Here is a 15,778-nt window from a genome sequence, read left to right as displayed (position 1 = left end):
AAGTGGGAAGGGACTGGTAGAAATCTTCCTGTTTTGTTCACTGTCACATCCCCAGTGCCCGGAAGTTGCCTGGGACACAGTGGGTACTCTGTTAATATGTGTTCGGCGAACTTAATGAATTTCACAGCATGCGTCTTCTGAGATTTTTTTGTTTGTTTCAGGTGATATTCATAGGCGCCTAACAGGCAAACAGGATAAACGCGGTGAACAAATTTGCTAAACTGACTAGTCTATCGACCACATTAGCGTATTAAATTCTCTGAGGCAAAGGGTCTCAAACTTGACTTATCTGAACATCCGGAGGTCCTGTTACACAGACTGCTGGGCCCCACCTGCAGGGTTTCTTTTCATTGGATCTGGGGTAGAGCCGGAGAATCTGCATTTCTAACAAGTTCCTTGGTGACTTCGCTCAGGCTGCCAGAACAAAATACCACAGATTGGGTGGTTTTAACAATAGACGTTTATTCGTCACAGTTCTGGAGGCTGGGAAGTCCAAGTTCAAGGTGCCTGAAGATTCAGTTCTTGGTGGAAACCCACTTCATGGCTTGCAGGAGGTCACCTTCTTCCTGTGTCCTCACAAGCAGAGAAAAAGAGGGGCTCCGGTCTTCCTCTTCTTATAAGGACACAAGCACCACCAGGGGAGACCCACCTTTATGACATCACCTAAACCTAATTACTTCACAAAGACCTCGCCTCCAGATAGCATCACGCTGGGCATTAGGGTTTCACCATATGAGTTTGGAGAGGATACAAACATCCAGTCCCTAACACTAGCTGGTGCCGATGCTGCTGGTCCCGGGACCACACTTTGAGAACCACTGGTCCGTGGAGTCTTGCTAGAAGAAACCTGATTAACTGTGTAACATGAAGCTTTTCTAATTTTGACCCTGACCCCATTGTTCATGATATATCTTGCAGGACCGTATTTTACAAAATACCCACTTGGGAAAGAAGCCTGAAAGGGTCACACCTTCCCGAGTGATGGCCAAAGAGGGGCCTCATCTCCGCTGGTTGGCCCCATTCTTCTTGCTTACTCGTGTAGGAGACCCAGCACCCAGAATGTACAATGCCCACTTCATGTGCAGGTTTGCTGCCCCCACACATCTGGCTCCCCCATGAAGCTGCCAACCCTACCTCCATGGGGCTTTGTAGAGTTTGCAGATCAGACCCAGGCTGGGGAGAGAGGCTTTGGTTTGGACGAGAGACTAACTGAAGTACCATTTTAACACATAAAAATGAGGCCATCCATCAGTAAGATCTGGAAGTTAAGGGATCTTCCCAGGGTTGTCCTCCAGGGATGGGGACGGGAGATCTGACTGGCATTGCTGAAAGGCTGTGGTGGGGAAGAACGAACCGCTGATCCAAGAAGCTGATTATGTTGCGGAATTCTCTACCTCAATACGGGGGGTTCGTTGTTTCGCTGCTTCGAAGAATGAAGAGGTGGACACAGAATGAGCAGCAGGCGAAAGCTTATTAGAGTATAAGATCAGAAAGGAAGAATGGTGTGAAAGCTGTCTACAGACAGGGGGCATTCGAAAGGGAATGCCCGTGACTATAGGCAAGGGTCCTTGTTTTATAAGGTTCTGGTCGTCTCTCCCTTCCCTTCCCCATCATTCCTTCTCAGGTTCCACCCTTACTGGCTGGATGGCTCTAGGTGCAGGGCTGTCCCTTCCTGATTGCCTCGATTCCATTGCATGAGCTGTGGTCTGTAGCCACATCATTCCTTGTGGGTCATACGCTTTGTGGTCTACTACTTATTTTTAGTTAGGTCTTTTGTCAAATTCCTGAGGGGAACCTCAGGGGGGTAGATGGTGTCTGATACATTCTTAGGAGGAACTTCACACCCCAGGGGGTTGCTGTGGTCAGAGACGCCCAGCATTGTTCCAAACTACGTGTTTTTCTGCACCCAGGGACCTCAGGTCCTAATCCTCTCTGCCTATTTTCTCCTATCTTTTCCTATCGTAATTACATACGCAAAAACCATAGCATGGTGCCAGGCATATCATCAGCGCATAATAAAGGTGTATTTTCTCTCCCCCTGGACGAGTTTAAATCGTGGGTGCGGGCAAGTCTTGATTTACGTGCTCCAGGCACAAACTGCAAGGACAGATTTTCAGGATTGTTTTGGGGATTGGCCCAAATGTTGCTCAACCAAATTGCAAATGGAGGTGGTCTCTTTGACACAAGCTACCTTTCATGTTTCCCAGTCCCCTGGGCTCCACCGCCCTGAGTCAGCAATTGCTTTTTGACAGAAGGCCCAGCGGGTGCTTTCTGAGCTGTCATAATCACCTTCCCCGAAAACACACTGTGCTTCTCCCTGCCAGTCTGGAGGTGCAGGCGACCTCCTGGGAAGATCTTAAAGAGATTTGCAAATAAGAGTGGCATCTTTGCTTTGGCATGAGGTTGGTCTTGGCAGTGACCAAAACCTCATCTTTCTAAATGTTCCCAAACAGCGGCCTGAGGCCAAAGGGCCTTGCAAGTCCACAGTGAGAACTCGATTTGCATGGTTTCAACACTCCCGGTTCAGTCACTCTCCGTTTCAGGAAGGGAAGTTTGGTTTTGACTTGCCCTTCAAACATGTCCTGTGGGGCGGGGGCTAGGGGGCTCTGTGTGTCCACTGTCCTCTAAGTTGTCACAGGAGGGGGCTGTGGAAGTAAAGAATGGCTTTCTAGAATGCAAGGCGCTACAATAGAGTAGTACATGCATCGGCAGGATGCAAGAGGTCCTCAGGAGCCCAGCCCCCCTGCCGTCCCCTGGGGGGGGGGCCCTCCCCACACACATCTGTCAGGCTGTCTGTTGGAATATGTCCTTTGATCAGCCATAGAATCCATACACCTCTTTGTTGCTTTATCAAATTCTCGTTCTCTAATCTCATCTATCAGCCTGTTCTCTAATGCCATTGTCCGTTTTCTTGATTTATTTTTATTTCAATAACTATGTCTTTTGTTTCTGGAATTTTTCTTTGATTCTTTTTCAGACCTGTTTTCCTCTATTTCCTTTCTAATTGCTCCATTTTCTGTGGTTCCCTGAATGTGGGTTTGATCATTTGTTTTGTCTGCCTTTTCTCTCACACACAAAGGATTGCTTCCTCTTTGTTTTGTAAATTTTAACCCTGAGCTCAAGGCCAGCAGGAATTGTCCTGCCTAAGCCCTGGGTGGTGAGCATATGTAGAATAGATTCCGACTATGTCTTTGTGGAGGGCCTAGAGACTTTGTGGATGCGTTGTTAAGTTTGCGTCTGAGTTCCAGGTTTCTGCATCAGGCAGGCTGTGTGCATTTGGACCCGATGCACACGCACAGAATAGGCTTGCGGGTCTAACGTTGCAGAGGTGACCTGTTCCAGAGCCGTTGTCCAACTTCCTCCCTGCCTCCCTCGGTCCATCCATGGCTGCCATTGTCCCAGGACACAGGCTTCAGATGGCCCCTCTGCAGCTGCAGGCTTTATGCAGACGTGTCAGGTCGAGTTTTCCCAGGTGAAGGACCTGAGTCTACATTCCTCTCTCCCACTGGCTTTGAAACCACGGCTGAGAGGGTGGGCTGCATGGGGCACCTGGGTGTCTCAGTCAGTTGAGCACCCGACTTTGGCTCAGGTCATTATCTCAGGGTTCATGGTTCAAGCCCCGCGTTGGGCTCTGTGCTGACAGCTCCGAGCCTGGAGCCTGCTTTCGATTCTATGTCTCCCTCTCTCTGGCCCTCCCCCGTTCACGCTCTGTCTCACGCTCTCTCTCAAAAATAAATAAACATTAAAAAAATTAAAAAAAAAAAAAAAAAAAAGGGGCGCCTGGGTGGCGCAGTCGGTTAAGCGTCCGACTTCAGCCAGGTCACGATCTCGCGGTCCGGGAGTTCGAGCCCCGCATCAGGCTCTGGGCTGATGGCTCGGAGCCTGGAGCCTGTTTCCGATTCTGTGTCTCCCTCTCTCTCTGCCCCTCCCCCGTTCATGCTCTGTCTCTCTCTGTCCCAAAAATAAATAAACGTTGAAAAAAAATTTAAAAATAAATAAATAAATAAATAAATAAATAAACATTAAAAAAATAATAAAAGAAAAAAAAGAAGAAAGGGTGGGCCATAGCCCCTCCGCAGTCATTTGCTTCCAACAACAGTCAGGTGCAGCTTTGGGGGTTTTGTTTGCTTTTTATACCTAAGGACTTCTAACTCTCTTATTCTGTTTTGTCATTATCACTGTTCTGTTTTATGCAGCATCTCAATGTATTTGGAAAAGGAAAGGGGTCTGCATATCTGCTCAGGTTACAAACACGTGCTTGGCAGTGTATATGCTTTATTTTAGCTCCCTTCACAAAATAACCATCTGATTGGGTACTCTTTATTATCCTCACTTTACAGGTGAAGGAGTCAGGATTTAAACTTTTCAATTATTTTCCCAAAGCCCACAACATGCTTCCCCAGAAGTTGTTAAAGCGGGTGTGACCCCTGGCCCATTCTCCCCAGGCTTGGCCTGCAGGACTCCCTCCCGCATCCTCTTGGCTGTCTCTCTCTGGCTCCCCCAGCGCAGCGCCGCCTGCTGGCCACCAGCAGTCTGCAGGCTCTGCCCACCCACACTCACACCAGACCTTTCCGGCCATCCCCCTGCTGCAGATGGGCCTCTCCCCTGGCCCAGGTGCTTTCCCTCTTGCAGTAGCCTGTCAGAGACGCACTCCTTCAACCTCCCCCCCTCCAGTGCATGTTGTAAATTCTGAGCGGGAGTGAAGGTAGACAGAGGAGAGTGGATGAGAGGGGCGTCATCAGAACTTGGCAACACGCGGGCAGGAGGGAGGGAAAGAGTGAGGCAGTCTAAAGCAATGCCCAGGGTTCTGGCTTGGACGATACATAGGATGAGGAGCGCTTGCTGAGGCAGGGACACAGGAGGGGGCGAAGGGGGGACTGGAGCATGAGGGGTGTTGGGCTCAATTTTGGACACCCCGTGCGTCCAAAGTGCCTGTAGCACGTCAGGTGGGCCACTCGGGGACAATCTGACACACAAGCCCATCACTCAGGAGGTAAGTGTCTGCACCAGACCCTGATTCGGCGGTGAGTATGCGAAGCTGAGCCACTGGTTGTGTGTGAAACAGAGACACGAGAGGCTGAGTGTGGAAGCCCGAGTGGGGTGCCTGTTACACCTAACTCCCGACATCCGCTCCTCGACATCAGAAACCATATCCTTTCTCTCCCTTTATGTTGTAAAGGTGCCTGTGTCAAACTGGCACTCGGGTTGCAGCGAGGATTCACTAGCGTAAGGAGTATGAAAAGCTTCTTTAAAAGGAAGAAGCATGTTCCAGGATTGACTGTTGTTATGACTACCATCCTCCTCCCCCCTGCCCCAACCCCCCCACACCTCCTGCTGCCTGAAGAATAAAAGCACCTCAGATCCTTGGGCCTCACTTCCCAATCTATCCCTGTGGCCTCCTCTCCCACCCTGGCCCTTCCCAGACCAGCCTGACCCCTCCATACTGGGTGCCTGTGCTTCTTCCCCCGCCACCCACCTCCCAGTGCAGATATCCTTTAAAGGGCCACAGTGCCAGCTCCGGATTGGTTTTTCCAGGAAATCAGGAATGTTTGAGTGCAGCAATTCAACGTGAGATACTTTTGCCTCCCACCTATTATGTGCCAGGGGCTGCACGCTTTAGAGGATATTTGGACCGACCAGTCAGCAGCCTGATTTTCTCCTCCTCTCTAGTGGGAGGCTTCCATGGCCCGACTCACCCTGGAGTACCCTCCCACTCCCAACACAACCTCCTATGGCATCGTCTTTGCTACCTACCGTTCCTCAACACGTGTCCCCGGGTCTCTGGTCTCTGGTCTCTGCTTCACTTGCCAGCTAAACAGCATCCCAGCCGCCCATCCTGGGAACACACCTGCAAGTTTTCACAGAGAAAGGGTCTCTGGCCCCACCGAGGTCCTGGGCACCGCCTCAGGGGATGACACGGGACATGCTTGGTGCCAACTGCATTCACCAGTGATTCATGAACAGTCAGGAATTAAAGTTCTTCTCTCCCCCCAGGAAAGGTCACTTTGCCTAATCTCCTTCTCTCACGGTTGAGCCATTGCACTGACACATTTATTTTTGCTGCCTCCTGGCTTGATCATTTTTTTATTACAGTTTGTCCCTCCAACTCTTAACAGAGGGCTAATGCAGGTCTCCTCCTGATCACAGATCCACGTTAGTGAAACCCTAACTAGGCATCTCCTTGGTCAGCCTTCGCAGATTACTTGGTGCCAGAAGTCTGCAAGCATTCGCCTAGTCTGAGCTCGAAGATGCCCAATCAGGAGCTAAGTAGGAAGCTCCCCAGCATTCCTGCCTGCGAGTCTTAGCTCAGGGAGCTCCCCACTCCCAGAAGGCCCTCCCTTTTGACCTTGGAGAATATAAATCTTGCCATCTTTTGTGAACCATCTTAAAATGAGATAAAATGTATCCCCTTTCAAATTGCCAGGATTGTATATTTTATTAACACTCAATGTGGTAAGGGTACAATGCACGAACACTCTTAGAGTCTGTGGGCAGGAGAACAAAAAGGCACAAACTTCTGCCGGAAAAAAAAAATGACAGTGTGTGTCATGAGCCTTCAAACTACCTCCAACCTTTGACTCAGTAATTGCACTTCCATGAATCTTTCCCAAGGATATAATCAGGAATGCAGGCAAATAATTATTCATAAATAAATATAGTATTAGGTTACAGCATGTTTTATAACTGCTGGTACATAATTAATACGTGATACTAAGGACATATTTAAATATGGTTTAGTATATGCATACTATACAGCCATCTAAACTGAAGTTGGTAAAGGCATTTTAATGCTGACATTAAGTGAAGCCAGCAAACTCAAATCATATACACAGTATGATCCAAATTGACCTTCTCCCACTGTTGTTTTACAGGACGCTTACAGGAATGCTATAAATAGAAAAATTCATTTTCCAACAAGGTTGGAAAGTTATTATAGGCATATACTTCATACTTTGAGGCTGCTGGGAGCCTTGGATATGCAAATGAAATGGGAAATCCAAAAAAAAAAAAAAAAAACAAGACCCAGTATACATGGTCGCTGTTTTTCTTCAGGGCATCACAGGGGCTGCTGTTCATGAATCATGCTTCGGAAAACTTGGGGGGGGTAATACCTAGGAAAAGATTCCTATGTTGAAAGAGGTCACCGCTGCTGTTAGTTATGGAATTATTTTGTTTCTTCCTTGGAATGTTTTTTTTCCTACAAAAATGCTGTAAGTATCGTGAAAGGACGTGAGCCAGAGGATCCTTCTCCTCCCAGTGTCAGCAGTGTGGAGTGATGTAGAGCCAGTCAGCACACAGGTCCTACACAGCAGTCATGCCTGAGAGGATGGCTGCCAAGAGGGTGGTATGGCGGCCAGGACAGGGGGGCCCCCTGGGCTGCCTGGTTGACTCTCATGCTCTGCCCACATTTCAAAGGGCACGAGATACGGTCAGGGTCACAGCACTGCCACCTGCTTCCACCCCACCCTGGGACTGGCTAGAGATTTCTCCATGCTTCAGAGAACATGAGGCTCTGAAATATGCCACCTGCCTACTCTTGATTGCAGACTTCAAGTCCAAGGTGCACAGGATGAGCGTGCTTGGATTAGATGCCTCCTCCTTAGCTCCCCACTCTTCCACGACCCCTAGGCTCTGTTTCCAGGTCTTCCTTTGTACCACTCCCACACCACACCACTGGGTCAGCCCTACCCCAGTCACAGGCCCAGCCTAAGAGTCTGCCCCAACCCAGGATGTGGCCTCAGACATGGAGCAGGACGGATGTAAACTTGGTTAGAACCTCATTGTAGGTACTGAGCTGTACTTGCAGTGGGGTGTAATAGGATTTTGGAAATACTTGCTCGGACACCTCCTGATTACTTTCCAAGGGCCCCTAAAATATTCATCAGCCTTTATCAGGCTAATGGGCTTCAAAAGGAGCAATTTTCTGAGACATGAGACAGGACAATATAAAAAGAACATTAAGGAAAAAATTCCTATTCCAAAATGAAAGGGAAAAGATCATTTAGCATCCCTGTTGGTGTTATCTATTCATGAGAAACAGCACATTTAATCCAGAATGGGCTGTAGGGAGGGCTTTGATGCCCTCACCTTGAGGTCACCTTCATGCAGAACTCATCTGTCTCCGCTGCCACAGATGGTGGGGGCAATGGAGACAAGAAGATACAGATGAGAGGCATTTCAGAGGTGGACTCCACAGGGTGCAGAGTGATTTGAGGGAGAAGAGGGGTGGAGGAGAGGTTTGAATGTGACCCCAAGACACTGGTTTAGGGGATCAGAGAGAAGGGGCACCATTCTCCAGCCTGGCCATCTTACCTCCCTTCCCAAGGCCCACCAGTCTTGGTTTCTATTTTGGATCATGCTGTGAGAGTTCAGCATCTTAAGGTCAGGAATTACGGCTCCATCTAGCCCTCAGCGTCTCTACCCGTCCATTAAAGTTTGGGTTACCACCATAAGATCAGAAATCTCAGGCACAAAAGTTGGGAGAGGCGTTAAGTGTAAGAGTGCCCTGCACTTATCCAGGCCAGGAGGACCATCTGTGGCCCTTCTGTGCCTCCCCAGGAACACTCCAAGGTAGGATTCAGGTGAGTCCCTTGGAAAGACTATGTTTCTCAGAATGTATTTTGCTCGATTTGAAAGGCTCTGAGGTTACAAGAAGAGCTCCTTGGGCAAGGCTTAAAGTAGAGACAAAAGAATTGGGCGTTTCTACTCTTCTGCATTCCAACCTTCTTCCTCACCCGATGTTCTTCACCTCTTCTCTTGCTCCTTTTGAGCCCCTAATTCTCTGCCATTTTCTTCTTTTTCTTTCCCTTCTTCCTCCCCTTCTCTATCTCCACCCTCACTTCTACTTTCAATCTTAGTATCTTTCTTTTTAGAGCTTCATCTGTCCCCAAGCTTAGGAAAATAATTTCAATTTAACTTTTTTCTCTATTAAAGAACTAAGAAAATTTTTATACAAAGCAAATTTAAGCTGTCAGCCCCACCTGTCCCCCAAGAATTTGCCAGCCTTGACAACTGTTAATTATGTGACCAAGATGCTCTGCCCATGCTCAAATACTTGCCTGATGATTGGAATCTCTGGTGTTCCTCTACTCCATGGTTTGCCCCATGGTGTTGGACATGAGCCTCTCTAACCTCAGTTATAGCAACCATTATATTCATGTGGTTCTTTGCAATAAAAACTGTTCACGCAAAATGTCTTCTCTTCCTTTCATAATTAAAATAAAGGCCTGTTTGATGTTTCATTGCATATTCAATTTTAAGTGTTGCTTTTCTTTCCTTTCATTAGATATGTGACAAAGAATGGCATTACTATGTCATCAACGTGGAGTTTCCTGTGGTTACTTTGTACATGGATGGAGCAACGTACGAACCCTATCTGGTGACCAACGACTGGCCCATTCATCCATCTCACATAGCAATGCAACTTACGGTCGGCGCTTGTTGGCAAGGTAACTATACGTCAAGCCCTTCTCCCTGGCCCATCTGTATACAGTCCGTGAAGGGTACTGATAGAAAAAAGGGGAAAACAAGTGATGTGAGAATTAGCTTTGAAAATTTACTACCCCTTACTAATATGACAGGACTTATAAAAATAAGGATTAATCCAGACACTAAACTTGTGTCATAATAAAGCACTTGGCTGGAGACCAGATTCTGATTTTAGGTTAACACGAGCAGTTTCATGGTTGCCTCTGAATAGGCTAATGCCTTTTATTGTTCTGGAACCTTACATAGTTTCAAATTGGGACTGTATAGAGAAAAGGCTGAATGTAGAATCCCATATCAAAATTGCCTTTTGGCTCTGTTGAGTGCTAATCAGGAACCAAGGATCTCCTTTTATCCCCACACAAGTTGTCCAAGCCTCCAACCCTCTGCTCTGGGAGCTCACACATATGTAGGGCTATGAGGGGTGGATTGTCTATAGGCGTGAGACAATGGACGGCCACTCTCAAGTTCAGCTCATTGCCTAGCCCCTGCCCTGCTCTTTAAGGACAGAGGTTCCTTATTGCCTTCCCACTCAAAGGTCTCTGCTGCCCCCTCAGTGCTGCTGCTGCCTCTCCTGCATTCCCCAAATTGGAAGACTAATCTCCTCTTTGGAAGCAGGAAAACCTGCTATTTGAGCATACATTTAACCCTCTGTCCTTCACTCAGATCTGTTGGAATCTTTGCTTTTGCTCCCTTAAAAGCTAGGGTGCTATAAAGTACCAATGAAAGAACAGAGGGGAAGAAAAACATTCCCCAAATAAGCAGATTAGTACTTTGAGATGACCCAACCTCAGGTTGATGGATTCCTCCAAAGCTAAGATTTGTGACTTTGACCATTCGCCATGGGGGCTCAGGGTAGATAGAGATGGGCTGTGGTAGAAGAATATGTCTTCAGAGAACCAGTTAACCAAGGAGCGATCTAGAGGAGATATAGGCCCCTTTGGGTTGAGACAGAGTTCTAGGCCACACCATAAGAGATACGACAGAAAGGTGCACACATAGCTCAGCCCTGGGAACACTAGGGATACACAACCTAGTAAGGAAATAAAGCACAAATGAGGCAAGGGAAGAGAAGATGGATGGATGAATAGATAGATAGATAGATAGATAGACAGATAGATAATTATGACATGAGCCAAAATCAGACGCTCAACCAACTGAGCCATCTAGGCACCCTGGGAAGAGAAAATAAATAAATAAATAAATAAATAAATACATACATACATACATACACACACACACACACACACACACACGCATACATATATATTTAATTTTTTAAACATTTATTCGTTTTTGAGAGACAGAGCATGAGTGGGGGCAGGGAAGAGAGGGAGGGAAACACAGAATCTGCAGCAGGCTCCAGGCTCCTCCAAGGTGCAGCACAGAGCCTGATGCGGGGCTCGAACCCACAGACTGGGAGATCATGACCTGAGCTGAAGTCAGACACTTAACCAACTGAGCCACCCAGGAGCCCCGAGAATATATTTTTAAGTTGAGGTCACCAATTTAACATCTGATATATGTCATATGATACTAAAAAGTTCATTGAACATCTCAATAGAACTTGGTAAGAGCTTCATCATTGTTGCAGAATTTCCCAGGAATTCAGAAAAGGGAAACTGGGTCAACTGGCAAGAGTCCATGAAACTAATGAGTACAAGCCCCTGATTCAGAGATTACACAGGAATGACTAGTCACTGAACACAGCTATGCCCGAGTGATGGCCCTCATATGGTTCAGTGTCCCAGTTGGACACCACAGCCAGCCTGTGGATATTTTGGGACATAGCCTGGATGCTACCCACAAGTTAAGGGGGCCCCAGTAATGTCCTCACTATGAACCTCACCATGACTCTTCCTCTAGAGGACTTCAGAGAACATATCAGGCTCCCTGTCACACCAGCCTGCAAGGGAAACCTGCCCCCACCTCTGAAGGGCAATTGTAACCACTGCTGTCCAGCTGCATGCCCACTGGGTGGGGAAATAGTCCCACCAAAATAAAATGCGATTTTATAAAGAACTAGGATGACCTCTTTGAATCAGTTACAATAGGCTAAGTTGTGCTGCAGTGACAATCAAGTCCCAATTCTCAGGTGCTTAAAATAATTCTCACTTTACACTTGCTGCAGATCAGTGGGGGGCTTTTCTCTGATTTCTCCTCAGTCTGAGACCCAAGCAGAGAGAGCAGCTGCATTGCTTCGTACTGAGAAACAGGAAAAAGAAAGCATGACGAATGGTGCATGAGCCCTTACAGCTTTCACCTATGAGTGACACCAATAATTTCTAATCACATTTTATTGGCCAAAGCAATTCCTATGTCCACACCTAACCCCAACAAGGCAGGGAAGTAAAATCTATAATGTGTCTGGAAGAAAAACTGAAAATATTTTATGAACAACACTGATGAACACCATGGTCTGTCCACTTACTACTCTACAGCTATTTGTCCTTCCCACATAAAACATAAAACTACCCTTCCCTAATGAGGCAACCCAAAAGTTTGACCTGTTACTGGCTCCAAGCTCAACATCCAGATTCTCTGAGTGATTCCTGGTGATCTGTCCCTTCATCAGGCTGAGTTGCATAGGAGGCTCTATCTCAGGACCAGATGTAGCTCTGCTTGATCTGGAGACTTCTACACTAATAGGGAGAAGTATGTGCTGCCACCACAACCATCACCCCTACACACACTCACACTCATACACACACACACACACACACACACACACAATGCAACAGTGGAATCAGTCAGAGTAACCAAAAAAAAAAAAAAAAAAACCATTTCCACTAAATAAGAGGAAGAATTAGAGAAACACAGAAGTCTGGTTGCTAGCAATTCTGAAATCCCTCTGGGCAGATGCTTTAAGGGCCCTACCCTAGAATGGAGAGTGTTCTTTGTGGTCCCTGACTCCACTTTCTGGGAGATGTTTCCTTCTCAGTATCCACCTAGGCCACGTCCAAAGACGGCATTGTCATTGCATAAGTAATAGCACTAATACTTTACCTGATTTCAGCTGATTTAAAAACTGTTTCTCAAAAATGCTTTTCAAACATTAAACCAAAGTATATGTTTATTTTAAAGGAATGTGGGAGAAAGTGCCAACTAGGGTGTTCACCACCGAGTATTTCTGCCCTCTTCCCAGACAGGGATGCTAGGACTATCTTTGTTGGAGTAAGGTGTGGTCATGTGACTTGCCTTGGCCAATTAAATGTGAGTGGAAGTGCCTGATGTCATTTCCTGGATGAAACTTTAAGAGCCAGTATTGCAAGGAGGTCCTTCACAAACCTGGTATTTACAGTCTCATGATAAAAGCGCTATTAGATAAAGCAACTTATAGATAAAGAAACTGAGGCTCTGAGAGGTGAAGTAGCTGACCCTAGGTTACCCAGCCAAACCTGCCTGACCCCAGGTCTTCAAAGCCTGGTTTCTTCTTACTGTGGCTTGCTCCCCCATTGCTAGTTGATCCTTTTGTTGATGTGGTTATGTATCTGGGAAAATGCGGGAGCTGATGTGTATTGATACAAACTCTGTCAACCTTTTACCTTCGGACACATCTGACAACTCTGCAATCAAAAAGCCACAGCAACCCTGCTTTGCAATTGCTAATCCCTTGCTGTATACTCCCTTAAGTGACCCTGCACAGAACCAGGGGAAAGGATTTAGCCTTGGGAGTCAGAAAAGTTTGAGTGTGAGTCAAATCCCAACCCTGCCACTTACTAGCTGTGCGGACCCAGCAGAAACTTCGACTTCCCTGAGCAACTCTTCTCTCTTCTATAAAACTAGGCTAACGCCTCCCTTGTCATTCTAAGGGTTAGATGATAGGAACATGGAGCGTGCTTGGCATGTTTCGGTTGAATAAATGTATACATTTGAAAACATCTGGTCTCCTCCTCCATCCCTTCTTGTTCCTTGCACCTAAGCCCAATATGGCAGACGGTCTACAAGACCTTTTGGTATGCTCTGGCTTCTGTGATTCCAGCCTCCCCGTGACTCCTTGCATGCACCGACTCTATTCCCCTCCCCCAGGTTGAACCCTCACACACAGACCCTGCTCCCCCAGGTCCATCTACAGGTCAGAAGGGTCAATGAGGCTGGACACTAGCCAGTCAGAAGACAAGTATTAGAACATGGCCCTTGTGGCACAGGCAGGAACCCGATCGTGTGGTCTTTCAGGCCATGGACATTTGGGTATCTTCCCTGAGAGGAAAGACAATCCATTGGTAAATTTTTAGCATAGGAGAAAATCCTTAAAAGTCTTTAAACTTGGGCTTTATAGGATCGGTAAGAGTTCACTAGCAAGACAGGGAAGGCAAAAGCATATGCCATAGCAGGGAAGCTTCACATAGACATGCTGAGGATGCCCTGTCACTGGAAGGTACACGGACCAGAAAGAGTACAGAAGAGGCTGGGAAGAGGAGTTGAGATGCCATACTGCCTTGATAAGGAGCCTGGATTCTCCTGAATACGTACATCCTCCTTGGAGCCAGGCTTTGTCTTAGAAGAACACGTCAAAAGACCTTTCAATAGGACATGGTGCTGTGAAATTGACAGCCTATGATGCAGCCCTTATTTTGACATGTTTCTATACTTTCTGAAGTCCACTTACATACATATTATAAGCCTGCTGGATGAGCCTCTAATTGCCTCTGGGCCTGCTATTGTGGGGAGACTTTTTAGGTGCCTCTGAGGTTGGCAAGGAAACTAGTTCCCATTTGTGAAATTTCCAATTGGGGTTTAACAATGGGAATAGAAAATAATTTGATAGCAGCTGCTTGTTGGATGCTCCTGGGAACTGGCTCCAGCACTGTTGCTGGGTAGTGCTTGGCAGCCCCCATTAGCCTACTGTGTCCTGTTAGTGAATTTGGAAGCCAAAGGAATCAGTGGAACTTCATTTACATTGGTATTTTTTCCAGCAATTAAAAAAAAGAGAGAGAGACTTCATGTACACTTAAGAAATATAGCCAGTGCAGCCTCGAGCGCAAAGTATATCTTAATTGTAGAGAAAAGCTTTTGCAGTGAGGACAGACCTCGCATCACAAGAATCCTCTTCCCCTGTGTGGCTGATGCACACCACCTTGACTTCACCTCTGTGCTAAGAGTCACAGTGTTCTCAGGATGCAATCAGACCCTCCTGGGGTTGACTTCAGTCTATGCCAACTCAGAAACTGCTGCCTTTAGGCAAATTCCAGGTTCCTTGTGTCTCTCTGGGTCACACCTTGGGAGAAGATCATTTAAAAGACTAATTAATTTGCCCTCTTCCTTAGATTTCCTACTCATCCATTTCTAACAGCAAAAATTCTGGTTCTACTGGTGTATAATAAAAATTGTATACTCACACCTGCTTTGGCCCTGGACCTCTAAACTGGGGCCACCCACACAGGGACTGGAACCCAGCTGTCCCTGGGAGCGAGTCAGGAAGGCTGCTGATTGTATCAGTCCAGGGTCTTAGGGAGCCCCCAGGGTTTCAGGGAGATGCCTCAGCAGGTGAAAGTCCGGGTCACCCCTCCCCCAATACTACAACCAAAGCAGCTCTGTGTCACCTATTTTCTAGTTCCCATTTGTGAAATGGGCAAGGATTCTTTCAACAAAGGAGCTAACCACGTTTCAGAAGCATAATTCTAGGCACATCCTCAAGAAGCCACCAACCTGCTCCCTCACTGGTCCTCATCTACTCTTGGTGGATCTCATCACAGACTTCCCTACTTGTTGCTCGTCCCCAGAAACCACCTCATCCCTACCTCTGCTGGGGACTCTCCTCCAGTGCTCTGGATCTTGGCCTTCCTAGAGTGTTCAGCTTTGCCTGCCCCTGACTGTGACTTTATCCTGGTCTCAAATGAGGAGAGCTCTTGCTGAGTCCTACCCCCTACTTAACAAATAAAGCCACAGGAGATACAGAAAGGTATGGTGCTAAAAATTAGAACCTCTTGTTAAAGGACAGATACAGAACTCCCATTGTGGCTTTTGGGAGGAGTCAAGGCAAAGAACAGGAATGGTCAAAAGTGAGATAAAAAGGCAGAAATAACTCTGAGAGTGGCAATAATTAATAGTATGTGATCTTCAGAGGCGAGTTGGGGCCACATGTGGTCCTGAGATCTGGTACACGTTTCCGGGTCAACTTGTCGCCAGACACTAAAATTAGTGCAGGGACTTGAAGTACATGCCTTCACTTAATAAGATTGGTCTAATTTAGTACAAATTCTCTTAATAAAGTCTGTGTTGAAATTATTCTGCATCCCCAGGGTCTCTGCTGCTGGAAGCAAGAGGCACGTGCTAACATAGTCTGCCTTAC

General features: G+C 46.9%; 1 protein-coding gene across 3 annotated transcripts in view; it reads left to right on the top strand.

The window, feature by feature from the left end:
- CLSTN2 (calsyntenin 2) overlaps nt 1-15,778 on the top strand; it is a 608,534-nt gene that overhangs the window by 554,036 nt on the left and 38,720 nt on the right. For all 3 annotated transcript variants that reach the window (XM_043595270.1, XM_043595271.1, XM_043595272.1), the window contains one exon: nt 9,287-9,449. In XM_043595270.1, coding sequence (XP_043451205.1) covers nt 9,287-9,449 — 163 coding nt within the window. The remainder of the gene's footprint in view (nt 1-9,286; nt 9,450-15,778) is intronic.

This window comes from Prionailurus bengalensis, chromosome C2 (genome assembly GCF_016509475.1).
Source record: "Prionailurus bengalensis isolate Pbe53 chromosome C2, Fcat_Pben_1.1_paternal_pri, whole genome shotgun sequence".
Lineage (NCBI taxonomy): Eukaryota > Metazoa > Chordata > Mammalia > Carnivora > Felidae > Prionailurus > Prionailurus bengalensis.
Note: the sequence above shows the minus strand (reverse complement) of the source record. Positions and strands in the feature narration are given on the sequence as shown.